The sequence below is a fragment of the Leptosomus discolor genome, chromosome 8 (genome assembly GCF_034619465.1).
Source record: "Leptosomus discolor isolate bLepDis1 chromosome 8, bLepDis1.hap2, whole genome shotgun sequence".
In the NCBI taxonomy this organism is placed as follows: domain Eukaryota; kingdom Metazoa; phylum Chordata; class Aves; order Leptosomiformes; family Leptosomidae; genus Leptosomus; species Leptosomus discolor.
In genome coordinates this window covers 36,520,423-36,546,040 of record NC_141398.1, presented here as the reverse complement: position 1 = coordinate 36,546,040, position 25,618 = coordinate 36,520,423, and the positions used below count along the sequence as shown (strand labels likewise).

General features: G+C 42.8%; 1 protein-coding gene across 1 annotated transcript in view; it reads left to right on the top strand.

Moving 5' to 3' along the window:
- The window catches only part of MBOAT1 (membrane bound glycerophospholipid O-acyltransferase 1), a 60,851-nt gene extending 43,376 nt beyond the window's left edge, over positions 1 to 17,475 (top strand). The window contains exons 7-13 of the mRNA XM_086469107.1: positions 2,643 to 2,826; positions 5,036 to 5,228; positions 8,412 to 8,515; positions 11,283 to 11,347; positions 13,500 to 13,632; positions 14,805 to 14,956; positions 17,148 to 17,475. Of these exons, the coding sequence (XP_086325233.1) occupies positions 2,643 to 2,826; positions 5,036 to 5,228; positions 8,412 to 8,515; positions 11,283 to 11,347; positions 13,500 to 13,632; positions 14,805 to 14,956; positions 17,148 to 17,280 (964 nt within the window). The 3' untranslated portion in view covers positions 17,281 to 17,475. The remainder of the gene's footprint in view (positions 1 to 2,642; positions 2,827 to 5,035; positions 5,229 to 8,411; positions 8,516 to 11,282; positions 11,348 to 13,499; positions 13,633 to 14,804; positions 14,957 to 17,147) is intronic.
- The last annotated feature ends 8,143 nt before the right edge of the window (positions 17,476 to 25,618 follow it).

Sequence of the window (25,618 nt, the reverse complement as noted above, 5' to 3'; positions counted from 1 at the left end):
CTAGTGATTTGTGTTTAATTTCATCCAAAGAAGTTTAGGGTTCAGGTTTGGTTTGGATTTTGTTTTATTTTCCTTTGCAATGTCAGGACCAACTTAGTGGCCCAGTCATGAAAATGTTCCCTGCTTCTTCCAGGTCCGTGATAAGTCCGAAGTCCTACATGCTTTTTCTGTTTGCTTGAGCAGTTTTGGGTTTATAACGTTGCTGTCAGTGCCCTCCTTACACAAACATAGCTCCTCTGCTACATTTTTTATTTCTGCAATCCAGGACTTTGGCCTTTATCACTCTGTGCTGGTCAGTAAAGCACTGAGGTACTTGGCAACATCTCATTGACTTACATATTCCACATGCACCAAAACTGGTCTTGGCCAAATCAGCTCTTTGATATTCAGGCTAAGACTGAACTATATGGACTTTCTGGCTGTTGTCTTCATCCTGTCTGTGATATGTTATTTTCCGAGTAGAATACTCCTCCTCTGTCAGCAAACCACTGCATAGTAAAAATCCATTTTGGTTTGACTCTGACACTTAAATTACTGCTTTTCTTTGCCATAATTTTTGGACACTGAAATTTTATTTTTCCTGTCTCCGTCCATAACGTTAATACTCCTGGTCCTTCACATTATGTGACTAGTCTTCTCATTTTTCAGAGGGACATAGCATGTTGATCATACATTTGATGCCTTTTTTTAGGAAGAATTAGTGTTACAAATTAGTCTTAGAACCGTACCTACATTTCACCATGAAGTGTTTGTTTAAGGCTAAGGAAATGATTTCCTTCATTTCCAAGGCAGAAGATTCAGCCATCAGAAAATCTGCCTATGAGCTTCTAAAAGTAAGAAGGGAGTAATTTCTTGAAAAGCAAAAATCCTGTAGAGAAACTCATATAACTTCTGCTGTGACCCATAGCTTTGTGTCTATTTTTAAAGCTCACAGCATAATGTTTAACTGCACTGGGCCCTTGTGACTGTATGATTAATTCTAGTCAAATTCTCATACTTGTAGATGAGCTTATAATATAAAAGTACATGCCAATAGATCAAGTGTTGGTGGCAGACAAGTCATAACTGAAGAGTTTTAAATCCCCTTTGGTAATATAGCCTTTGGTCTTCCATCCTGTTCTTGGTCTGTTTGTTTCTCACTCATCCTCTGTACATTCTTTTGTGCATTGCTCATGTCTCTCCACCCACCCATGTGTGGAATCTAAGTGGAAACTAATGACTTTATTTTTAATCTTACCAAAGAATTCAGAAACCCAGATCACAGACTTGATTTTGCAGAACAGAAAGATGAACCTTACCCCAAATTGTTTGCTGTGTCTTTCTGTGACATACTTTCACCAGAGAACGTATCATTCAGGTGCTAACATCTACAGTAACTAGCAGAGTGAATGCAGAAAATCTTGGCTAAGCTAATTGTTTGTTCAAACTAATTCTGCTTCAGAATAAAGTAGGCAATAGCAACTGTTTCTGTTGCTTAGTTTTTCTGCTAGAAATTTATGTTTTGGTCTGAAAGAATTTTAAGTGGGTTTTGGTGTCCATCTGTGTCTTGGACAGGAAAGGCCTGAGGCACTGTGCCCTAGTTTCTGTTCTCATCTGGGGACTCCTCGTTTACTTGGATGGTGATTGTTAGCACATTCGTGGAGAGCACTGTATCTCGGGGCAGAATTTAGATGTTGGTGTTTTCTGCCACCTAAATAAAGCAAGCCCAACAAGTTACAAGTTACACTAGCAGTAAGAGGCCTTGTGCATCTTTCTTTTCCATCCTACTGACCTGTAGCAATGACATTGGATTTACTTCATTTTACTTCTAATGTAAAACACCTCAAGGAACCTGTGGGCTATGCACTTGCAAAATGGAAATAACAAACACGATGGACTTGTCTTTGACTTTCATCTTCAGCTGTCTTTTGATTTATGTGTTTTTTTCCTCTTAATTCCTTTTCCTGTTCATGATGCAATACAGGCAATTACTTCCTTTATTTGCACAGCAGGACAGAGTGCCTCTTCGTTCTCTTCCTCTGTGTCTTGCATCACACTTACCATTTTTCAAAAGGCTGAACTGAAGGGTGGGTGAGAGCTCCTCTCAGGCCTGAGAGTCCTGGTCTTTAATGCTCCCCACCCTGTGGTTTGCATAACAAGGCAAGGTACTGCATTGCACAGCTTGGTCACACCAGCGTGGCTCTGCTTGTGGTCTGCCAGCCATTACTTGTCCCTGACATACCGGACAGATGTTCAAAAACAAGTTACCAGCTTCTCACTCCTGGTAATGCTGGCCTTGTCAAAATGCACAGGTCAACTTGATTGAGAGTGGATATTAAATTCATGACTGTTTTTAACGAAAATGTTTCTAGTAATAAGATAACTTTTCAAATCAGTAGCATTCATTCACCTGTAGCTTAAGCACTTCCAATTACATTTGTTCTGACTGCCATCTGCCAGACGTCGCTGGGATATAAGAGAGGCTGTGCTTCATCTTCTCCAAAGCAGATCTAGTGAGCTTTCAGTGGGGGAAGGTGGTAGGAGGGAGCTGGGGACTGAGGCAGACAGAACAAGAAAAAGCATTCATCAAAGTCTTTTCTGTGTTTTACCTTGTTTTGTTTTGTTTTGTTTTCCATTTTGTGGCATGCGGATGATTTTCACAGGACAAGACCTTCTTTACTGGAGTATTTAAGCTATCTCCTCAATTTTATGAGCATCATAGCTGGGCCTTGCAGCAATTACAAGGATTATATAGCCTTCATTGAAGGGAGGCATGTGCATATGAAACTATTAGAAGTGAACTGGAAGCAGAAGGGTTATGACAGACTTCCTGATCCTTCTCCAACTGTAAGTTTTAAAATGACAAAGATTTATTGCAAAGGGCAGGAGAGTACAGGTTTGTCCATGATTCTCGTAATTAAAAACTAAGAAGAAAAACCATTTTGGATTATCTTCCCAGTAAAATTACAGTGTTTTTTTTCTGTGAAGTGGCTGCTGTTTTTATCCCAGGGTCAGGGGTGAAGGGGCTGGTGTCTTCCTCTTCAATTCCCTAAATGCATTCGGCCTGCAAAACGGGTCATTATTGGTTACTGGGTGTCCTTTGTGCAGCGATGGGTACGGTCTGCAGGTTCTGACAATGACGAATTGCAGTTCAGCTCCAAACAGAAGAGGAAATGTCAAAAAAAAAAAAAAAAGTCAAATCTCGTCCGTAGTGCAGGAGATGTTAAAGTGCATGAATCATGGCTAATCAGAAACTGTAAGTTGTCCAGGTGCTTTGCAAGAGAATCTCACACTTTAAGATGACTTGGAGATAATTTTTCACATACAATTAACACTAATTTTATTTTAACTTTTTTTTTAATATTATTTAAGACCTTTTTAGAAAGTGAACTTCTTGTAAGGCAAGATAGCATAACATGAGAACCAGATTCCTCTCTTACCTTAAGGTGACACTGAATGTGTCTCTTTGTGAATGTGTGCAGAATGTCTCCTCTGAAATTGAGCATGTGGCTATACATACCTGATTCCTCTTGCACACAGTTATACTTCTGCTGACTTCAGTGGTGTTAATTCTGGCTTACATTAGTCTGACTGAGGTCAGAATAAGGCCCGTGTTGCGTTAGATGCAAATCAGTAGAGAATACTGAAATTTGCATTACCATCATCCCACTTTAATTTAATCTGGCATGTATGAAGAAGATCTAAAAAGAGTACTTGGGATCAAAAAAATGCATTCTTGTTGCAATAGTATGTTGCACAGTTATTAGTCTTTTGAGAACATGAGTCATTTTTTACATGGTACCCAAGTGCCAGATTTACCTTTTTAATTATGACTATATGTCGAGATCTAGGCCCAGGCAGACACTTGCTCACTCCTCCCCCCTGCCTATGGGATAGGGAAGAGAATCAAAACCATGTAAAACTCATGGGTTGAGATAAGAACAGTTTAATAATTGAAATAAAAATAAAATATAATAATAGTAATGATGAGGAAGATAACAAAAAGAGAGTAACACAAAACCCAGGAAGGACAAGTGATACACAATGCAGTTGCTCATCACCTGCTGACTGATGCCCAGTCAGTTCCTGAGCAGCCATTCTGGCCAGCTTTCCTCCCAGTTTATATACTGCGCATGATGTCATATGGTGTGGAATATCCCTTTGGCCAGTTTGACTCAGCTGTCCTGGCTATGTCCCCTTCCAGCTTCTTGTGCCCCTCCAGCCTTCTCGCTGGCAGGGCATGAGAAGCTGAAAATTCCTTGACTCTCTATAAACACTACTTAGCAACAACTAAAAACATCAGTGTGTTATCAACATTACTCTCATACTAAATCCAAAGCATAACACTGTACCAGATACTAGGAAGAAAATTAACTCTTATCACAGCCAAAACCAGGACACTATCAAGGAGAGTTTACTCCTGATACGTGTTTGAAATCAAGCTTCGAACTACTGACATAATTGTCAATAATATTAGTATATAGAAAGCCAGAGAGTGGTAACAGAAAACAGTATGGTAGCAGATACCCTGTATCATGGGGAGGTATGCATGCTGTATAAGATGTGCACTTCTTGGACAAGTGATTTTTAGCAAGACCTCTGGATGGTAGCTGGGCAATAAGACCTACTGTTGGGCTGAATACCAATAGTTTTGGCTTCCAGGAAGAATGCAGTCTTTAGTTTCAGGAGATGACAGTCCATATGGGGAAGATTTCTCCTTTGCACTGTAGGGTTTGGTTTTTTGTTTATTTACTTTCTTATTTTAGGACCTTCACTAACTTATGTAGGAGTCTCTTGTGAAGTTCATCACAAATTTTGACTTCTAATTGTCCTTTGTACCTATCTGTAGGTAGTTCAGCAAAACAAATTAAACCAAAGCTTTGACTGTGGCCTTTTCTTTGTTCCCTCTTCTAAATTAATTATCAAATTTCGCTGTGAAATTTATTGGTTCTTGAAGTTTCTAATGAATGTTTTTGTATGTCATGAGTACTGCCGTTCTTTTTTCCCTTAAGCAAATGTTTCTAATGAATGTTTCATTGTTGTTTGTGCTTTTTAGGGAGCAGTGATGTACAAGCTGTGTGTCACAGTAGTATCTCTCATTTTATTCTTGACATTTACCAAGAACTTTCCCATGGCATATATTGTTGATAATGAATTTCTTGATAAAACGCCCTTCTTGTCAAGACTTGGTTACCTGTATGTTGTAACACAGGCAGCAAAACCAAAGTATTACTTTGCATGGACGTTAGGTAAGTCTGGCTACATCACTTATTATTGTAGGTAACCAATCGGTTCACAAATGAGGGAGGGGGTCTGAAACTTTGGAGGGTGGGGGAATAAATTAGTCCGTAGGCCTGTAGTTCCCTTGGGAGATGTATACATGTTTCTCTAGGCAGTGGACCCCACTGTCAAAAAGTTTTGAAAAATGTGCATAAAACCTCTTCTAGCTTGGCTGACATCCCCTGCCTCTGGAACCAAATTTGCTTTTCAGCTTCTTGCCAGTAAAGTCAATGTAACAATTTCCTGTCACTTAAAACTTTGTACCAAAATAATTTTGAAAGGAATTCTTAGGTAAAAACAAAGTTTGCCTCCTCTAAACCTTGATTTCTATGCTTTGTTTGTAATTTGTCACTTATATTAGTGAGGTTGGGAGGTTAAAATTTGTCACACTGGCTCAGGCTTTACAAGAATGTTACAGTGCAAGCAGACCTCTCTCCCTTTAGGGACATCTTTAGCGCATGCATCTGTATTAGAAAGCTGTAGTGCTTGTTGCAGGGCTGGAGTTAGGCTTTGCTTCTAAGGCACTCTGTGACCCTGTACATGTGTTAGCTTTGAGCGGTCAAGAGGAAGGATTGGAGAACTGTGGCGAAGGTGGGGAACGAAGGAGCTGATGGGAAGGACCCAAGAATCTCGCAAGGAAAAGGAGAATGGGAGGAAGAGGGCTCATTATAGAGAGAAGCAAATTTCTTTTATTGGGAGCCAGCTAGACTGGTGGTCAAAATGATTTCTCTGAATTTTACCTTCTTCTTTTTAGAAGTCACCTTTCCCATCTGTGTGTGATCAGTGAAATCCTTCTAGGCCAGGCTGAAAATTGAGACTGATTTTTTTTTTTTTTTTTTTTTTTTTTTTCTCCTGGTATTACACGACTTTGTGTGTAGGGGAGATCCTGAAAGCCCAGCCAGCAGTGCGTACACCTGAAACTGCGAAGAGTGTCACTGAGATGGAGGGAGACAGGGAAACTCATTGTGAGGCTGTGATTAAGCTGATGGGAATAAAACTGAAAGACTGAGGGAAGACAGCCAGGACTGGCATGTGTGGGATGGGAAAGGCTTTGGGATAAAGAATTGCTTGCTCAGAAACTTAATTTTGTGGGATCCAATGTTAAATTGTTGCCTCTAGTTTTTAGGCATTATAGTTAACAGAAAGTCCATTATCAAAGAGATAAACTAAACTTGGATTTCTGACATGACTGAACCATAGAGGCTGTGGAAATATCTTACAAATGAGGGGGCTCGGGAAAAGCATGCATTGCATACTGGAGGGTGAGGCCTCTTATTCATATTGCAAATCGAGGCAGCAGAACAGCAGACACTTTATCCTTTGGCAGTTTAGCTCCCAGTGGCATGGCCCAGGGCATTACAAAAGTGCCTGCTGAAACCGCCCTGAAAAGCGCTTCCTGTCCTCAGAAAAGGACATCCATGCTATTGTGTGAGAGCCATGCTGCTCAATTCCTCCAGATCCATGGAAAGATGGAAAATTCGGCTTCTCGCTGCATTAGCAATAGTCATGGGAACGCGGCTGCAAACCTAACTCAGAACTGTTGGTGAAACCAGTTTGGGACTGAGCACCAGAGCTGTTCAAGTCAGCAGGGAAACCTCCGTGGGTTTTGTGGAGGTTGGACTGGTGTGAGCAGTTCAAGGGTGGACAATTGCGATTCTTCTGCGCTTCACACCTTGCTCTGCAGACAGCAGCTGCGGAAGCGAGAGGCTGACAGGTCTGCTGTATTATCATGTTCCTGAATTTCTGGTTTCTTGCTTTTGGCAAAGAAACACTAAGCGGTCCCTGCCACCCTTGGAGCAGCAAGGAGGAGCAAATCCAGGAGTCCCTCTGCTCTGGGGTGACAGTTACACGCAGCTCCAGTCTCTGCGGTTGGACAGGGTCCTATGGGCCTCGGAGCTTGTCACTGGTCTCATAGCTAGACGCTGGCAGGCTGTAAGGGAAATATCATTTCAGACAGGGTTGTTGGGTGTTTTTGGTTTGGGTTTTTTTTTAGCAAGAACGGAATTAAAAACTTGGAGACCTTTCTTTCCATCAGTAAAATCTAGCTTTTTTAGTAAAGTGGAAAATTGAAAGTTTCGGGTTAGAGAAGGTGGCTCATTTATTTATTCATTTATTGTTACTCTTGTTGCTTTTAATTAGGTTCTCTCCCTGATTTTGTGCTTTGGGATTCCTCCATGAGCTTGTGCTTGTATTCATAGCACTTACAAAGCAAAATCCATTTTCATTCTTGGAAAAGAAATGCTGACCTTCAAAAGCAGAAGTTAACCAGGCTTGTGTTTTGTAGATGATCTAGAAGGAACAGCCTTACATGTATTTTCATTTTCCTTTTTCTTCCAATAATCCTTGGCATTGGCTGCACCTAATGATCCAGAGGTAATGAGTCCCTCCTGTTTTCTTAGTACAGTGAGAGAGGGTTTCTGGCAGGGGCACGTTAAAACCAGAATCTTGAGACCCAGTGATGAGATCACCCCCAGGCAAGGCTGAGAGGGGAGGTAGCTGATCGTCACCCTGGGAAAGAGCAAGAGTGCAGCAGGTGAAATACCTACTGTTACCCAAGCTTTTATTTGCACTTAAAGTAGTTAAGTCTGAAATTGAAGTTACTCAATATTTGATTTATAGAGATGGTGGGGTACTTAGGGAGGCGCTGAGCAACAGGATTAGCAAAAGCCTTTGTCTGTGGAAGTATGAATTAAAGTCTTAATTAAAACAACTATGTTGGAACCCTTAATGAGAATGGTAAATGTGTCTTTGAGACACAACAGTTTCTCTGAATTCTGGAAAATGTTGTGACATCCAGGTACCCTTTTGAGGAAAATGCTGGTTCGTTTTGTGGCAACTCTTGTATATCTATCTCAGATGGATAATAAAAGCAAAATAATAGGAAAAGTGGTTTCTATCCATTGCTGTTTTGTTTTTATTTTATTATTTTATTTCTTCTGCCCGAGGAGTAGCTAGTCTTTTCTCTTTAGGAAATGACTCTTCTATTGCCTTATAGCATTGCCGCTTTGCCAAGAGGAAGCTTGCTTCTCTTTGAAAGAGAGGATGCTAATTGCTACAAAGTTGGCTTGAATGTGTAGTTGGTGCCATACTGACTTCTAAGCAAACAGCTCCTCCAGCAGTCTGATTTGACCTGTTTTGCTTTGACATTGCAGCAGATGCAGTCAACAACGCAGCTGGCTATGGCTTCAGTGGAGTTGATGAGAGGGGCACTTTCCGCTGGGACCTGTTGTCCAATTTAAATATCTGGAATATTGAGGTGAGTTAAAGGAGTGGCTGCATTGGCATAATTGTAGAGAAATGGGCATGATAATGGGGAGAAGGAAAATAAGTCCGTGACACCAAACTGCCCCTCTGTAACATGGAGAGATTTTGTATTTTATCTGTTGGGCAGATAAGAAGCATCTGCCATGCAGCCTTCGTCGTGCTCTGTATTCAGGTTGCATTGCTAAATAGTTTATAGAAGGATAATAAATGATTAATCAGGTGTTTAATAAATGAGCAGTCAATTACTGTAGATTGTGGTTCAGCGGGTCAATAAAATGCTCGCAGCTATGATTCTCCACCATCTGTGGTGTATTCTGTTTATTTACTTCTAACAGTCTTTTGTAACTTCTGTAACCCAGTTGAGATGGGTCGTGGTAGGGAAAGAGGTCACTGCAAGTAGGTGTTGCACGGACACTTGCAAGGGCTGGTTGCCTGCAGTGTCTTGTAAATAGAGAAAAGCAAGGGGTGGAGAGAGAACAGTCCAAACCGAGCAACCTGAATGGGAACTGGCAGGGCCACGTACAGCTTAGATGGCTGCTGACCTAGGGCTCCATCCAGCAAACCACACCGTTCCTCAAAACGTCTGTCACACATGTTTCTTGTGACTGCAGTATGCTTTTAACATCCATTAGTCTTCTGTAAGGTATTTATGTTTGTTTCTCTAATGCAAAAGATGGCCAGTGTAATTTCTTTGCCCTGAAGAATGTTTTGTGAATGCCAGTGGGATGTGAAAATGTTTATGTGAGTGAGACTGCTTTCTAAAGGCTTCTTTTCTTTAGAAATAGGAGGAGCGTCCCCCTGTAATTCTGTAGTTATGATTTTAAAAGGAAAAGCAGATAAAAACAAGTTGACTGCTTTATTACTGAATGATCTGTGACTAAGTGAATGTGCTGTAATAGCTCTTCTGAAAAGTTAAAGAGCCCCTGTAATTTTTCGTTGAAAGATGCCTAAGCTGGAAGTATCATTATTCATTCTCTCTTTCTCAACACCCTTTCTCTGTCTTTTCTTTACCTTAATTGTGAGTACATATCTCTCCTTGAGCAGTAAAAAATACACAACCCAGAAATGCTTTATACTCCTTGATGGCGGCAGCATGCCAGATGCCACTCCGAGATCTTGAATCAATATCTGATTCAGTTTTGGGGCAGGACATGATGATTCCTACCTTGATGAGCTGAGGCAGTTACTGCTTGGAGGCAAGTGAAGTGCAGGCAATGCTCTTTAGTCAAACCAAGTTAAGGAAATGGGAGCCTTTGCTCCTCTCTGTACAGGGTGTAGGACCCCTCAAAACCTTTTTTCCTTTACTGGTCACATGAGCATTAGAGATCAGGCTGGAGAAGTTATTTCCAGGAGTATAAACCAGAGTTCTCTTAATTGGTTTGATCGTGTGTGCAATTAGGAAAAGAGAGGCTACAGAGACCATTACTTTGGGTAAGCCTTGAACTGTCACCTTAATGCACCACCAGCAATTCCAGGAGCCGAAGTTTAAGTGTGATTGTACAGTGCGTTTTTGGCAGGTATAGCTAACTGCATATATAAAATTGCTTGAGAGTTGGGAACTTGAGTGCTAAATGTGGCTGAGAAATGACCTGATCTATAGTAAAGATAAGCACATGGTAGGAGCTGCGAGGGCATTAAAAAGTGACGGGGCTAAATGCATGTGGGGGACTTGAAAGCCTTGGCAGGATGCGTATTTTGACAGCCAATGACTACTTCCTCTCTTGGTAATGTAACAGGGGAACTTAAAGGACGCCAAAAGCGAGTGACAGTTGGAAGAGAAATTATATTTTTCTTGGCTTCTCTTGGTGCAGTAATGCAATTAAAATGTGGCACTATGGCACTGGGAATTGCTAATTATTTAAACTCCTTAAACACAGAGGATGGAGTGCTAGCCTTCAGGATTCTGCGTGGAGCTGCAAAAATATCTGCATGTTCCCCTTGGAAACCTTTGCCTTTAATCCATCTTTCCGGTATGCCCTTGCCTTCAGCCAATATGGGAAAGGAATGCAGTGTTGGTGTCACTGAATCACGTCCCTGCTTGGTGAGGAGGTCCTTGGAGGTTTCTGTCAGAAGGCGAAGAACAAGGGGGAGCGGGGATGGGGAACCACCGGAGGTGAAGTTGACCAGAACTAGGGGAACTGATGCTGAACAGAGTCCAGCAGGCCCCTAAAGCTGGGGGAACTGGTGCTGTGAGGAGGTACAGGTGGTTCTCCCAGGACCCTGAGTCAACTCTGGTTTCTCAAGCTGGGCAGTGAGCTGAGAATTGGCTTCTAAATTTAGTCCTAAAATTTTTTGTCCATGTTATTCAGTCTTCCTCCTTCCTTCTCCAAAAAATAATGCATTTCTTTTAGTTTTTATAAAACTTTGTTTTAATAGCACTCTAGGGAAGTCCAGACTGTGTAATGGGTGGCAAGATATCACTTCCAAAAATGAAGCTATTTATGAACTGAAGGGAAGGCCAAACATTTAAAATGAGAAAGCTTTTCAGATTTCCTGTGATTTGAAAAGTAACCAAACATTGTATTTAATTTTACATATCAAAGTGAGATTTTACAGCAAGTGCCAAGTGTTAGCAGTGAGCAATCAGCCTAGTTAATGTCTCCCCCAAAACATATTAGTGTAACGATGGACTGTGGCACAGTCTTCATAACAGTTAGCTACTAGAGTTAATATTTTCTATGTATCTCCTCTCTAATTTAAAATGCACGTATTACTTTACGGGTTTCAGTGGTAACATTTCATGTGAACTTCTTTCTTAGACTGCGACAAGTTTTAAAATGTACATTGGAAACTGGAACATTCAGACAGCTGCCTGGCTAAAACGGTAAGAGTCATGAAACAGTAACGTGCTCGTGAGACTGAAAAACTCTAGATGGCCTGGAAAAATGCTGACTGGTGAATCTCTTAAATGTATAGCTTCTTGGTCTTTCTTTGTTTCCTGTGTCTGTAACAGCTGGTCGAATACAAGGGTATTTGGTGCTGTAAAGGTTTATTGCTGCAAATGTAAAATGCTCACATTTTATATATGAGCATCAAAGCCATAAATGAACTGTTCAGATCTTCCGTAATAAAAAGTGATAGCAACTGATGGCATCTTTTAGGCTGCCGTTTAACTCCGTTATTCTGTAATGTTTCACTTTGCTATTTTATATTTCCCATGCATATTACTACTGGAGGTGGGCCTTGCTGTGTCACTGGGATCCAGTTCAGTTAGAACTGGAGGGAAGTCAGAATCTTCAGAGCCTCAGTTTAGTCTGGTTTGGAATTGCCAGAAGATGCCAGGGAGTCATCATAGTATCATGGAATGGTTTGGTTGGAAGGGACCTCAAAGGTCATCTAGTTCCAACCCCCTGCCATGGGCAGGGACACCTCTCACTAGATCAGGTTGCTCCAAGCCCCATCCAGCCTGGCCTTGAACACTGCCAGGGAGGGGGCAGCCACAGCTGCTCTGGGCAACCTGTACCAGTGCCTCATCACCCTCACAGTGATGAATTTCTTACTAGTATCTAATCTAAATCTCCCCTCTTTAAGTTTGAAACCGTTAACCCTCATCCTGTCACTACCCACCCTGATGAAGCGTCCCTCTTCACCTTTCCTGTAGCCCCCTTTAAATACTGGAAGGCTGCTATAAGGTCTCCCTGGAGCCTTCTCTTCTCCAGGCTGAACAACCCGAACTCTCTCAGCCTGTCCTCACAGGGGAGGTGCTGCAGCCCCCTGAGCATCTTTGTGGCCTCCTCTGGACCCACTCAAGCAGGTCCATGTCTTTCTTGTGTGTGTGTGTTGGGAGCCCCAGAGCTGCATGTAGCACTGCAGGTGGGGTCTCACCAGATGAGAGCAGAGGGGAAGAATCCCCTCCCTCGACCTGCTGACCATGCTGCTCGTGATGCAGCCCAGGATGTGATTTGCCTTCTGGGATGTGAGTGCACATTGCTGGGTCATGTTCAGTTTTCCATCCACCAGCACCCCCAGGTCCTTCTCCCCAGGGTTGCTCTAGATCCACTCATCACCCAGCCTGTGTCTGTGCTTGGGACTGCCCTGCTTGGGATTATCCCTTCTTAGGAGATGGAGAAGAGACTTCTTATAGCACTAAGAGGATCTGATTTTAACCTATGACTGTTAAGTATATAAATACTAGCCTAATTCCAAGTTTTGTAGATTGAGCTGTCTCCTGTTACTTGTTATACTTTTTGGCATGATTAAAGCTCAGCATACAGTTGATGTGGTGTCCAGAATGCAGGCACAGATTTATTGTGGTTATCATGACTATTTTTGTTGTTAACTATATGCATCTTAAAAGTCAGAGTCTACTATTTTTCATGATTCAAATGATGTTCCTGATAAGAGCTGCCTTATCTTGACTTGTTGCTTTGGAACACACCATTTCAGTTAAACCTCAGATATCCAAATAGACCAGTTGGTGTGTTCTTGAACTGGTATCATTTGCTTGTGTCTTTGGAGTAGGATTTTGGGCTGCTAAATTTAGCAGAATCCTCTGCTTTGCAGTAGCTTATGACACTCCCTGTCGTTCACAGCATCTGTCAGATAACAATGCCATAAAAATACCTCCCTTCACCAGAGAAGGGTGGCATCACGTGTCTTTGTCCTTTAACTCGCTTTTGATCTGCCATCACAGTTTTGAAGGGTAGTGTGTGATTCCAGATAGAGGTATAAAGGTGAAAGAGAAGTCTTGCCTGTCCTTTGCCCTGTTATTTATTTAAATGCTGTAAGCACTGGGAATATTTGTACAGGTGCTCTTTGGATACTCAGTGCATAAGAGCATGCTTCCTCTTTCCGTCTAACTCTCCATCTAAATGAAGGGAGAGTGCCTCGTGCCCTGATCTGTGACAGAGGCAAGGTAAGACCATGAAGAAAACAGAAGAAGACCTTAAAAATAGAGAAGGATTTGAAATGCAGTGTCCATTGTTCAGTTGTATTCAGCCTCTTCTTGTTTTTTGGTTTTTTTTTTGTCTTTGCAGCGTTTGCTATGACAGAGCTCCCTGGTACCCTACGGCTTTAACATTTATCCTGTCGGCCCTGTGGCATGGTATCTATCCTGGATATTATTTTACGTTTCTCACTGGAATCCTTATCACACTTACAGCCAGAGCAGTATGTACCTTTCGTTGTTCTCTTCTAAGGCCCGTGCTAGATACTATCTAGCTGTCAACTGCGGGGAACCCCCTGGCACAGTCAAGCAGCTTGTCCCTGCTGTGAGCCCTCTTTCATGCCTTTGTGGTGTTGATGTTCTTTGACGCTAATTATAAAGTACCCCCAGCAGCTGTAACCAGCACCAGTTCTGCACATGCTGCAGTGCAGGCCTTGACTGTCAGAGGAATCATTGCTTGCGAGCGTACAGCTAGTAGTGCCACTGGCTATGCCCATGCAGTCAGATTATCTTGGGATTCAAGGTTAAGCTTGAGCCCAGCCTTCTAGGTCGTGTTGCCTGTATGCTGGCATGTAATCAGCTCTGGGTGCAGTCCTTCACAAGAAGCTGTCATGGGTTGAACGTTAGCCCAAACTTGAACTCCTTCATGTGGATACAACTGATGCAGTAAACTGGTCTCATAAACTGGTGTTTATGGGCCTCATCTTGGGTAGAATCACCAAAGAAAGAACAGGTTTCATGTCTCACTGTTGTTAAATTTATCCCGCTGATCTTTCAGGCCGAACCAGCCAGTTGTGCAGGGCTGGGAAGCACCACCGTTGTCTTTCAGAGTTTGACTGTGGATAAATAACTAGGTCAATTTGAAAGGTGAATTAAATAGTCATCAGTATTAACTGCTATGGCTAGAGCATGGTGCTGACCATGCAGTCTTAACATGTGCTTTGCCTCTCATTTATGAGGATTTCATAGATCTGAAGCTAAACCAAAATCTCTAGGGAGCAGCACAGACTTGCAGCTATAAACATCTATTTGTTAATTTAAAGTAACTTGTTTCACCATTGATAACCAGTAATAAATCAAAATCAGGAGGGAGGAAGATCAAATCATAACAAATCCCCTCCCCAAAGATACTGTGCCACATATCCAGCATGAGAGTCTGCTCCCATGATTAGGACAGGGGAAAGTGGGGACACTTCTCTGGTTGCTGCTGGTTGACTGTGGAATCTTGGAAGTGCCAGTCAATACACTTCTGTCTTCCTACTCTCAGTGCTTTCTACCTGATATATAAACTTTTCTGTAATACTAAGTGAAGAGTCATACACTACAATGTGTCCGCGTGACTTTGCCTAAGAAATGAATTTATGTAATTTTATGTTTACTTTTCCCTGACCTGCAGATAAGAAACAATTGCAGACATTACTTCCTCTCGTCAGTGCCTCTCAAGATAGCCTACGATGTTGTTACTTGGCTTGTCACTCAACTGGCCGTGTGTTATACTGTGGCACCTTTTGTGATGCTGGCTGTTGAGCCCACGATTAAGTTTTACAAGTAAGTTCTTGCCTCTTTACTATTATTCTTCAGACTGGCACAGGCTTTTGTTACATAACCCAAACTACACTGAAAGGCAGTTGGTGTTTCATCAAATTTGAAAGGAATTCAAACAAGATGCTTAATAATGCATAAGGGGTGATTTTTGCACTCCTGTAACCTAATGAGATGATAATAATAATGCCAAGGCAAAGCACTTCACTTGTATTTCTTGGTGTTTCTGTGTCATTACGTGACTTTTCACATACTCTGTTCCTTTTTCAAAACTGTTGAATCTCAACAGTGGCCAAGGCTGGAGAGATTAAGAATAATGTGAGCTGAAAGTAGGAAGGACAGAATGAGAGAAGACCAGGTTTCCAGCTGCCAAATGTGTAGAACAGGAGATGTGATTGGTCAGCAGGGTCAAGGAGGGTGCCTGGCAGAGCATTACTTCTTGAAACAAATGTGCTTTTTTTTTTTTGAATACTTCTGTAGGAAGTGAGTATTTGTCATAGAATAGAATCACAGAATCATTAAGGTTGGAATAGACCTTTGAGATCGTAAGTCCAACTGTCAACCCAACACCACCACGCCCACTAAACCATGTCCCACAGTGCCACATCTACATGTTTTTTGAACACCTCCGGGGATGGTAACTCCACCACTCCAATGTTTGACCACTCTTTCAGTAGAGAAATTTTTCCTGATATCCAATCTAAACCTCCCCTGCACAACTTGAAGCCATTTCCTCTCGTCCTATTGCTTGTTACTTGGGAGAAGAGACCAGCCCCCACCTCACTACAACCTCCTTTCAGGTAGTTTTAGAGAGCGCTAAGGTCTCCTCTCAGCCTTCTCTTCTCCAGGATGAACAACCCCAGTTCCCTCAGCTGCTCCTCATAAGAGCTGTTCTGAAGACCCTTCACCAGCTTCATTGCCCTTCTCTGGACACTTCCCTAAGTTCCTTAAAAATAAGAAAACACTGGTTTTGCAGAGTATATTGACTGTAATAAAAATGATTTGAAATAGAGCAATTGAGAAAATAATTTGAAAAGGGAGACTGGACTACATTGCTTTACTTTTCTTTCATTCTACAGTGAACTGTCAACATAGAGTAACAGGTTTTGGTTAAGAAGAAAGAGAATTCCCTCCTCTAACATAAAAGACATAAAACTGGTAGTCAAGATAGCTGCTGTCAGTAAGTCTGTTTGAAGGGGGCTGAATGTTGACGTTTTCTGTTCCTGTTTCTTAAAACGTTTGATTTCAACATGAAAAACTTACCATATTAAAATTACTCCAAATCTTTCTTAGTTTCATTACTTAATATTTTTTGCCTTAGTGACTTTGGACATAGCTAACATTTAAACTTAGAGACTGTTAAGCAAGGCAATTGTAGGCCTTTGGACCAGGGCATGAATTTTTGGAGCACTGTGCACCTCGCAGTGGTCTTAAGCACTTTTACAAGGCTATTAAGAACTATGGTAAGAAGCATAAATGAGACCATAGAAAGGTGCATCTCTGTGGTTAAGAGCTGGACCATACTGCTCCCAAACGTCGTCCTCCCCAAGCTGACAGAGCCTCATGTAATTGGTTTAAGTGTTTTTAAGTTTCTGTTCAATCTTGTGTATGCCAAATGATTTTAAATAAAAATATTGAATAAGATATCAAATAAAGATATCTCTTGAGTAGTTGCCTTCAAAAACACAAGCCTTCTGTGGACATCATTACCTGACCTTCCCCAGTTAAAAGCTGAGTGTTTTGATTTATTTCAGATCTCAGCACTTGGAATGAATTCTTTTCTTTCTGTCACTTCTTTTATTTTTTTTTTAAACTTGTACAAGATTTATGTCCTAAGCATGAACGATGTTTCTCCAGAATGTAGCCTTGTATACTCTAACATTAGAAGAGGGATGGGCTGAGTAAGTCTGGGGTTGAATTACATGGGTTTGTCTGAGCTGCCAGACTTTGAATTCTGGATTTTGCTGATTGATTCCTTGCCTCATTAACATCCACGGCAACGTTTTCATCAATGCCAGCAGATACCACATGCATAGGCTGTGTGAAATTCAAGGGTGTATTTCTGTGCTTTGTAGGTCAGGTTCATACTTTCTGCATTCACCCCTTAGCACTAAATTCTGCATGGACTTATTGAGGTTGCACAATTCATGTTATTACCGACAAAAATATAATACTCTCTTTCTACTTTTGTTCCCAGGTCTATGTATTTTCATATGCACATTCTAAGCATCCTGGTGTTGCTCGTGTTACCAATCAGACCTCAAGCCCACTCCATAAGAAAGCCTCAGAATCAGGCCATGCAGAACTCTGTTAAAAGCAAAGACAAATGATGCTTCCAAAGAAAATTACCAGCTTCAGGAAATCGAGCTATTGTATTGGAAACAAACAAACAAGAAGAAAAATGAGTGGGATGAGGGTCGAATTACAAGACCAGTGGCATTTCTGTTGGTTATTTTAAAATCTTACTAGACAGGGCAGAAAAGAGCCTGAATGATTATATTTCAGATTACTCCAGTTAGCAGAGATTTTACAGGCAACGTTTACAGGCTCATGGGGCATTTTGATTTTTTTAATAAATATTTTTATGAAGTGTTTTTATATATTTAAACTTTTTCACACAGAGAGGCGTTTTTGCTCTTTTACAGAACTATACAATTATTAATCAATAATCTTGTGATTAAAGGGACGAGAAGCAGCTAGTAAAGAGTTAGACCAGCTGACTGATAGCCTGGTGCTGCGGGCAGCTGGCAGGGGAAGCTTTTCATCTCTTGGCTATGGAGAGAAATGGTGCAAGTAGAAAACTACAGACATGGGGTTGCTTAAGGTGCTGGCGCTGACTTCTGTCCCAGCAGGGAGAAGAGAGAGTGGGACTTTTCCCCGGCAATCCCCAGAGCAGGGACTGCAGCCTGAGCTCGGCAGCAAGGGTGTTTCACATCCTTCAACGTGATGCATGCTGGTAATGAGGGCAAGACAAGTCCCTTGGGAATGGGGGTCTGGGAGCACTGGCAACTGGCTAAGCCAAAATCCAAAGCCAAATAAAAGCAAAACAAAAGGAGCAGGGCGGAACCCAACCTGGGGTAAAAGAAGGGACATACACCCTTGTGAGCTGTAGAGTTGTACTTCTCTAATGACGCAGCTGGTGCTCATTGCTACGTCAGCCTCACTTTGCAGATTTAGCATGATGCAGCACTTCCATTTTGGTATCAAAATAACTGAGGAGCCCTGAGGGTTTAGTGGTTTAAAGTTCACAGTTACTGGTTAAGTCTGAAAAAGGTTTGTGGTGGATCAGACTGTTCTACTCAAAAACATCCCATCTTACGGAGGGTTTCTTTCCAGCAGGATAACACTAACATGAAACCTGAACAGTAATTATCATAATCATAGTAAAGCATTCTCCACAAAATGTTGTGATGTTATATGACCAAGTCCTTGGATTGATCTTGATGTGTGGCTTAGCTTGTTGATGCATGTTTCCCTGCTTGTGAAGTCCTTGGCTTACAGGGATGTTTTGAGGCTTAATTTCTAAACCCTTGTTGTGCATTGAGAAAACCTGTTGCAAAAAGCTCTGTCAGGTTTTTGTATTTCATTCCTTTTAAAATCCACTTACCCCAATAAAACAGGCTGGTTCAACACATCAAAAACATTTTTGAAAATGACTGTTTTCCAGGAATGTTTTTATCAGGATTTTGTAGAAGCAATTCCCTTGTTAAAGTATTACTATTGCTTTATGATCGTTTAACTGACATGTGATTGAGCTGTTTACTGTATTTTTATTTTTGTGCCAGATTAAAACTTTGCAGAATCCTAACGTTTTGGGAAGAAACGAATTGGTGAAACCAAAACAAGTTCCAAAAAAAGTTTGCTTTTTTTTCTTTTCTGTGATGGAAAGTTTTTGTCCTGTGACCATCTCACAACTTAGAGCATAGTTCATGGAAGAGTTTATTTAGTAATTTATTTTGAAGGCGAGATGAGATTAAAAGGTTGATCTGAAACAAAATGCTTTGTGTTTCCGCCTGCCGTTATTAATCGCAAGCATCTAACATGAAAGTGGGTGAGTAGGAGTGAGATCCCTCACACTTGTGCGGGCAGATGTTCAGGTCTGCTGGATTTTACAGAGCAAATGAGCTTTACATCCTGCTCTGGCTGAAATGGAGACAAGGTGACCCCTGTTCGTTTTTGTGGCAGCTTTGTCCTTAATTTGGCCAGTTCTTATTTGTCCTCGTGCGTGTGTTCTCCTTGTGGCACCAGCCTCGGTGGCATCTTGGGCATCTAACACTTCCCTTCAGGTCTGGATGTGCCAGCCCTGTGTCTTGCAGGAGGGAACCAGGGTGCATCCCCAGGGAGGGTGGGGCTTGGGTGCTGCTGGCCATGGGATCCAATGGGCTGAAGCCAGCCAGCATTTACCTCCCAGAAACTGGAATGCATGTGCTATGAGCGCTGGTGGAGCCAGCGTAACGTGCATCAACTCTGGGCCTCAGCAAGCCTGCAGAAGGCAAATGCTTCCAGCAGGTTGGCTTTAGCACCTGCGTTGGAAAATAAATTAGCACTCAAAGGGGGTTGTGACTTTGTATTTGCTGCTCTGTGCCCTGAGATCTGCCTGTACAGCCCATGCACTGGTCTGCAGCCCTTCCCGATCTGTATGTTCAAGAGAGGCCAGATATTATCAGTGAGGTTTCTTTTCTAGTTTTCACGTAAGTGGAACTTGGTTAATTCTAATGCCATCAATTTCTGTTGTAGTTTCAGCTTCTACAATGTGATTAATTAGCCAGGGCTGGTGAGCAAACTCATGTTCTTCTGTCACATTGTCCTCTCAGCCTGAACCTGTCCCTGGAAACAGGAACCCTGGGCTTCAGTGAGAACTGGTCACGTGGATTTAATATGTTATGTTACATGAATTCAAATTGAAATGGTCTTTTTGAAACGTTGCATTTGTAGGAAAACTTGCTGCTTGAGTTAGTCTTAAAGCTGGGGGTGGGAGAGGAAGGAAATTATCTAAAATCTTTGTTGTACTGTGTTACTGTGGACTAGGCAGCTTATGTAGCCGAATGTGGCAGTCCTGCAAAGCTAACACAGTGGATTTAAATCGCTGTAGAATATTCCTTTGAAAAAAGGCTGTTCACTTTGGTACTACCTTTCTTAATCTGTTTTACTGTGTCTTCCTCGCCTTTTCTTCTTCTCACGGGGAGGAAATTCAGTTTTACAGGAAGGCTGCAAACAGCCACTGCTATTCAGGAGAGACTTGTGCTAGTAGCATGCATCTACTTTGCGCAGGAGTCTGTAAGAGCCAAAGTAGGAATTCAAGTTATAAAAGTGTGATGTCGGAAACTCGAGTACTGGCCTTGCATTACTTGGCCTCTACTTGGAATACTCTTAATTTGAGGGTGTGCTTCAGTGATTAAAATATATGATTGAGATTACCAACATGCTATTAGTTTCTAATCCCTCTCTGAGTTCCTTGTGCTGCAGTAAGCTGAGGAGCTGAAGCTTCTAGAGAGATTCTGAAGACAAAAAAAAATCTTGATGGTTTGTAAGAGATAAATATGGCACTATCAGAAATTAAACAGGTAGATTATACTGGATTGACAGAGGTTTTATTTTAAACATAGGAGTAACAAAAGGACACCACTACCATCACCCCCTTGGATTGAAGGTGAATTTTAGCTGCTATTTTTCAGCACATTTGGCTGGATTAAAACTAAACTAGAAGTTGAGAGAGACTTAGGAGGGAAGACTGAATGAAGAGTAAAACTTCATCTTAACTATGGGTCTGGTATTTAAAGAAGTAACAACTCAGCGATTTCCTCAGAGGACTGGAAGCACAAAGTACTTTCTTTTACTGTCCTGTAAGCTGTCCCCCTATTCAGTACATTCCTGCATGTCCCCTTGGATCATGCCAAGCAATGGAGGCAGCACAGAAGTGAGATACAAGGTGCACAGATATCTTTCCTCCCTTTTTTGCTGCTCTGTTTTGCGTGTATACGTTGTACATAGCTGGGATTTTTGCATTACTTAAAATGAGGTAGGCGGGTGAGAAGGCCATAGATTTTTACGCTGTTGGCAGGTGTTTGAATAAACCTGTGCTTACCTCTCTGTTTGCACATGTAAAAGCAGGCTCAGCAAATTAGATCTGCATCCTTTCTTAGAAATACAGGTTGAAATCCCCACACCCAGGGAAGTCTACAGTAAAATTCCTATCAGTGAGGTCAGTGTCTCTGATATTTAAAGCCTTTGTCTCTTATCCCTGAACTGAGGACTGCAGAAAGATATTCTACTGGCTGCAATAGTGAAGGGACTAAATGGAAACTTGTCTTCAACATTTCAGAGTGTGTTAGAAGGAGCGCCTATAGCCCACATGTTGCAGACAGAGGAAGAACACGTCTGTCCTCATCCTTACCCAAGACAAAGTGACATGCGTGGTTTCATATTGAAATATCAAATACCCTTTGAGGTACCATTCTCTTTCCTTATGTCACTGAACTGATGCATTTCACCTCTCGGGGGTTAGAGGCATTCAACCGCGATACAAAGTGGGAAGCCTTGCCTGACATCTCAGCGTGAGTACAAATGCACAGTATGCGTTTTGAAAACATGTTCTTTTGTGCAGCATCAGCCTGCTGCTCCCTTTCTTCTTTGAGATGACAGTAGTGATATGCATGAAGTGTTTGGATTTGCTCGGGCTGGAAACTGCAGCCTTCCAAGTGCTGATGTGACGTGAAGTGGCTGAGCATTTGTTGGGTTGCATTCGTAAATGCAGTGCCCTCTGTGGGCGACTGAACCTCAGCGAACACTGGAGTGAAGGTTTTTGCAGCAGTGCAACCACGCTAACTGCAGGGCAGCTGGTGGTTTTCGCACGTGCGGTAACAAATGTGGTTTGCTTTGGGGCAGGAGAGCAAGAGAAATTGAAGACCTAGGTAGACTGGAAATGTTTCCTTGCTGGTTGAAAAGAGGGGATTTATATGCCTTAAGAACTTCGGGTACACATTCATCCTGACTCAAAAATGGTCTGTGGAAGGGAACCACAGGATGGGGGAAAATCCGTTCTGAGAAGTGACCTGATTCATTGTCCATCCATAGAGCAGCTCTGCTCTGGAAGCAAGAGCCCAGGCTTGCCTGGAGGCTTTTCTGCTGCAGCGTGTTCCCTGCACACCTGGATGAGGGGCCGTGCAGGTTGCCTGAGAGGCCCTGGCATGAATGGCAGGCAGCAGATCCATGAGCATGCCATACTCACAGTCTGTTCTCCTGATCCCTCTGTCAGATGCTGTACAGGTGATACTGTCCCCAGCAGTACTGGGAAAAGAGTTTGGGGTGTACCGAGACTGAACGGTGGGACAGGGTGAAAGGAAACACTGCCAGGGCCAAGACATGCTAAGCAATCTTTGTCTTGTCCGGGAATGGAAACTGGTACCGCTCTTCGTCGGAAACATCTTCAGGTGGTGACATTCACTTCTCTGAAACATGTGGATTTTTGTTTGTATTTATTCTTGCCTTGATGGTTTCTGCGTTAGTGCGCTTTACGTTTTCTGCTTTAATCGTTTTGTTTGTGTTTGAGAAAGATAGTGGATCATACACAACTAAAGGCAACCTCAAAGGATGTGGTGAATAACGTGAGTATAGGAATAGATAATGTGAACACATTCCAAGTCTATTAATTGGTTTACCTGTCCGTGACTGGTGTGGGTTTTTCCGTCTGAGTACTCTTAAATGACACCTTCCAGTGTGCAGAAGATTGTGCAGGTTTCCCCTGGAGGTGTGTGGGCAAGCAGCTCAGATATAAGAGCTGACTTTGACGCCTACAGGGACCCCCAGATGGCCTGGTCTGTGGCTGGGTGGGTCAGCTGGGTGAGGGGCTGCCTGGGCCACCTTGGGGTAGCTTGAGGTGCTGTGGGCTTCCTCCTTCTCCTGCCCCGTGAACATGCATGCAATCCATGGCATGCACGTGTGAGAGAGAGAGAGGGCTTGCAATGTCAGCCCTCAATGTGCAAATGCGGGTGCGGGGCCGCTCGGGTACCTGGAACAAGAGACAATCCTTGCACAAATTGTGAGCAGAAAAATCGCTTTGTGCAGCAGACAGCAGAGATAACTGTGTAGGTGGGGACTGGAGGTACAGGGGGGTTGTGACAAGGGACTGTGAGCAGGCTTCTTGTGCCACAAGAAGGAGCAAAAAGCAGGTTTCCAAAGTGCCAACCTACGGCTTCACATACCTACTGGCAGAAACGGCAGCAAAGTTTGCCTGCTGCTTTTGGAGGAGTCCGCGCTGGACCCAGCACCCGCAGGGCCAGACACAGCCCCCGTGGGAATGACTGTCTGCCGTGGCGTAACTGTGGGACCTGCGTGGTGCTGGCGAAGGGAACTTGGCCTCGTTAGCTGCCTTGCTCTCGGTACATGCATGTGCCTGATGGCCAGTCCTGGGCGTTTCAAATCCCGGGCTGGATCCTCCCGCGCTTCCCCCCACTTCAATGAAATCAAGAGGTGCTCTAAAATATGAAATGTCATCAAGAGTCTTTAGTGTCTTTATATTTGCCTTCTGATCTCGGCTCCTTTGAAGCCTGCGCATTCAAGCTGTTCCCAGCTACAAAGGCCAGAAAGGCTTTTGGAAACAACGGCTGTAGGACCGTTTCCATGCTGCTCGCAGTCCCTGTTAAAGCCATGATGAGCACCGGAGCTCTTCTCTCTCCTCGCTCCTTCCTGCCCACAGTTCCGGCTGGCAGGAGGGACAGTGGCAGAAACTGCCTGGAGGATGGGAAGCAGCATTATCGGCAGCTTTCAGAGAGCTGGCTTCTGCGAAGCAGGTTTGTTTAGAGTCAGCCGCATGGTCCCAGCGGCGTGCTATTGGCCTGCCTCAATTAGACTTCTTGACTGATGGCCAGTTTAATGAGCCTATGTACAGAGGGTCATTCAACATGGCAATTATACCTATAAATCTATTTACACCAGGGCTCAAATAACCTTTTGCACGTAGTTCTTCATAAAATGACTGTCTGATTAATTAACATTAATTTATCCACTGTATGGAACCAGATGTAGTCTGTATGAAAGCCTCCGCTCTGATGTGCAGGTGCTGTGTGAACTTGGAGGATTTGGGGATGGGAATGTCAGTGATGTTGTTTAAAGCCTCTCTTTTAGGTGTCCCCCCCCTTTCTCTCTCTGTCTCTCTGTCTCTGTCTGTCTCTCTGTCTGTCTCTCTGTCTGTCTCTCTGTCTGTCTCTCTGTCTGTCTCTCTGTCTGTCTCTCTGTCTGTCTCTCTGTCTGTCTCTCTGTCTGTCTCTCTCTCTGTCTCTCTCTCTGTCTCTCTCTCTGTCTCTCTCTCTGTCTCTCTCTCTGTCTCTCTCTGTCTCTGTCTCTGTCTGTCTCTCTCTGTCTCTCTCTGTCTCTCTCTGTCTCTCTCTGTCTCTCTCTGTCTCTCTCTGTCTCTCTCTGTCTCTCTCTCTCTCTCTCTGTCTCTCTCTCTGTCTCTCTCTCTGTCTCGCTCGTCCCAGCTGATTAACATTCCAGGGCAGCATCATGTAACAGGGGGCAAAATTCAATTAATTGAATATGAAATATTTATAACCCTACTCTATGTGTCTATCAGAGAAGGGTCCTTAATATATCTTCTCATTAGCATGGGCTGGTGACTCACTTCTCTGCTTTCACAGTCATTTGGAATTAAAATCCAATTAATCTAATGTCCCTGTGAATATTATTAAACTATTTGAAAAACTGCATAGAAGAGATATGAGGCAGGGGGTGAGGGGCTAAGAGAAGAAGAGGGAATATGTCTTGAGCTCATGAAGATTCATTTCTTCTCTGTTAAACATGTAGTCTGGAAAGACTAATTCTCTGTTTTCTGAAAAGTGGATAACTAATTCATAGTATCAGAAGCCCAAGAATAGAAAAATAGCTTGCTTTCTACAAGCAGAACTGTGTCATCTTTGAATAGGCAAAGAAATGCCTTTACCTCCTCCCACTTTTCATGTTGCTCCTACTTCTTGGGTGCTAATGTTAGCCTGAAGTGGTGGACAGCTTTACACCAGGTATTTAGGCACCACGAGATGATGTAGGGGCTTGTTCCCGGTCAGCAGCGTGCAGCTGCCCTAGGCTGTGGGTCTGGGTCTCTGGCCAGAGCCCCCAGCCGCCCGTCCTGGGGACCGGGAGGGCACCGTGGGTCTGACATTCACTGGAAATTGCCCTTCATGGGGAGAGGTGGGGTGAGACTGTACCTTCCCAGAGCAAAAACAGTCGGGGCATGCAGGTGCCCAGGCTGGGGAGCGCTCCCGAGCTGCCTCGTAGGGATGTAGCCTAGAGGACTGTTGAATTGTTACTATCTCTGGATAGGGCACTGACTTGAAACTCAGCGAGGAGGGACCTTAACCATGAATTTCACATGCAAACTTTGAGTAGGAGGCAAGTTTCTAAACTGAATATTCTCCTAATGGGAATGACTTGAGGACAAAATCCTTTAATGACTCAAAGGAATTTAGAGACTGCTGCAAGAGCATGTAAGTCAGGAGATAAATATTTCTAAGCTGGAAGAATATTCAGGATATCCAGATACAAAATGTTCGTCTTCTATTTTCTTTTAAAAATGATAAATTAAAAGATCTATCCACAACGTTTGTTCTGGTTTTGTTTTATGTGGAATTAGCCTATTCCTTTGAACACTGCCCATTTCTTTTTTTTCCCCCTCTT